This window comes from Daktulosphaira vitifoliae, unplaced genomic scaffold (assembly GCF_025091365.1).
Source record: "Daktulosphaira vitifoliae isolate Bord-2020 unplaced genomic scaffold, ASM2509136v1 Scaffold_1450, whole genome shotgun sequence".
Classification (NCBI taxonomy): domain Eukaryota; kingdom Metazoa; phylum Arthropoda; class Insecta; order Hemiptera; family Phylloxeridae; genus Daktulosphaira; species Daktulosphaira vitifoliae.
This window is the reverse complement of record NW_026101010.1, coordinates 1-2,035: the sequence shown is the minus strand read 5'-3', so window position 1 is coordinate 2,035 and position 2,035 is coordinate 1. Positions and strand designations below refer to the sequence as shown.

The window sequence follows — 2,035 nt, the reverse complement described above, 5'->3', positions numbered from 1 at the left end:
TATTTAAAGTTATAATTGTTATTTTCAAAAAAAAAAAAAAACCTGAACTTTCAAATATAACTTCTTCTGGTTTAACTTACAGTTATGAAACTTAAACAACAAATAGATAATATGATAAGGGTAAAAAAAAATATTAACTTTGAGTACATAAACAACGTAAAACTTGTTATTAACACAAAAAAAAAAATAATAATATTACAATCAAAGTGATACACAATAAAAAAAATTTATTTAATAAAATGTATTTTGACATCAGTAATCATTTTCTCTTAGTAGAAAAATCGTCAAAACATATTTAATTTTTCAATAATAACGTGTTCAAAAAAATTTAAATTAATATAGGTTAGGATTTGTCAGATGTCTGGGAACATTTTTAAAAACTAAAAATAAAGTAATTTTTTTTATAAACATTACTATGTTTTAACTTTGACGACCAATTTTTGATAATTATTTTTTATGTCTGCCCATTTAATTTCTCAGTTCTTACTAGATTGATTTTGTTGACCAATGCGTCAAAATAACCCAATTTTATCCTAGTTAAAAATCAGCATCAATAATTGAAAAAAGGTTATTAATTTTTAAAACATAGAAAAATATCTTATATTGTGCTACTGTCAAAACGGCTTCTTTAATATTTTTTTTCTGAATTTTTAAATTACTAAAAATATTGTTTTTTTTAACTGATCCTTATGAAATTAATATTGGCAACACATAATTATCGTAAGAGATAATTACCTTACTTATGGTATGCATTTTATGGAAAAGCTTCGAATTTGTGCAAGTTGATTCTATTTCTATTTAGAAGAATAATATATGACAGATAAGACAAAAATATTAATAATCTAATTATTAAAAAATTGATTTATTAGATTATTACTGAATTCATATTGATCTAAATTTATTATTCATAATTATATGCTATGTTGCAAAAAAGAAGAGAGAAAATATAATTAAAAAAAAATCAAAATCAATGGCGTAATTACGGAGGGATAAAGTAAATAAATATCCCAGAGCATAAACATTTATCTTTATATAATATAAACTCAATTGTACTATGAGATTATTGTACTTATCTCATAAATGTCACTTTCCCATTGTTTTTTATTTTTAAATTAGAAAATAGAAATATATTTTACCATCCTGATTTACACTTTCAATTATTCCATTTTGAAAGTATGTGAAATATAATCTTCTAGAGGCTGTATCAAAATGTAAAATAATCTCTTGTTCAAGTAAACCAACTTCAACAGAATGTACAAGTGTTTTAACATTACCATCCATATTGATTCGATCTATATGGAGATGACTCCCATCTTTCATAGCCACAAACATATATCTAAAAGAATCAATTGTTAAATTGTTACTGCACATAAATTAGTTGTAATTAATACTTAAAGTTCTTATAATTTACCCTTGATCCGGTACTAAAGCAACGGCAATAGGAATATGTCCATCTAATTCTTTTAGAAGAACTGTTCGAGATTTTGTGGTCATACTTAAAACATTTAATGTACCTCTGGTCCAGTCACACCAATATAAATTATTTCCATGGTTATCAAATTTTAATGAGTGTATAACACCTAATTCTGATGTTACTAAATCTGATAATTTCATTTTGAGTAAATCATATGTCGATATTTTTTTTGATTTTGAATCAAATATAATGATATTTCCTTTAAAAAACAAAAAGAAGGTAAAATTTAAATATTTAAAGCATTTTAAACAAATAATTAGTCTTAGAAATAAATTATCTAAATAAATATACCTGTTAGTGAATTATAAACCAGGGCAGAAATTCTTGGTATTTTATTTTTTAATGGTATTTCTATAATTTTTTGACGCCCTAAGTGTTCATGTTCTACTTCTAAAAGACCATTTGTTGTACCAACAATTAATGTAGGAGGTGAAGCAATATCAACACATAAAAATCCTCCTGGAGTTAGTATTTTATCATCAGGACATGCGCAAATATACCCTTTAGTACTTCCATTTTTCTTTGGAGCCAGCAAACAAATATCACTACATTTTGCTTCGA

General features: G+C 24.2%; 1 protein-coding gene across 1 annotated transcript; it reads right to left on the bottom strand.

The window, feature by feature from the left end:
• Nucleotides 1-1,092: 1,092 nt before the first annotated feature.
• LOC126909820 (putative vitellogenin receptor) lies at nt 1,093-2,029 on the bottom strand. Its single transcript, XM_050692243.1, has 3 exons — nt 1,766-2,029; nt 1,412-1,673; nt 1,093-1,336 (listed from the first exon to the last, which is right to left on the bottom strand). Exons 2-3 carry the CDS (start codon nt 1,612-1,614, stop codon nt 1,108-1,110), a joined length of 432 nt encoding a protein of 143 aa, XP_050548200.1. The 5' UTR covers nt 1,615-1,673; nt 1,766-2,029; the 3' UTR covers nt 1,093-1,107.
• Between the last annotated feature and the right edge of the window lie 6 nt (nt 2,030-2,035).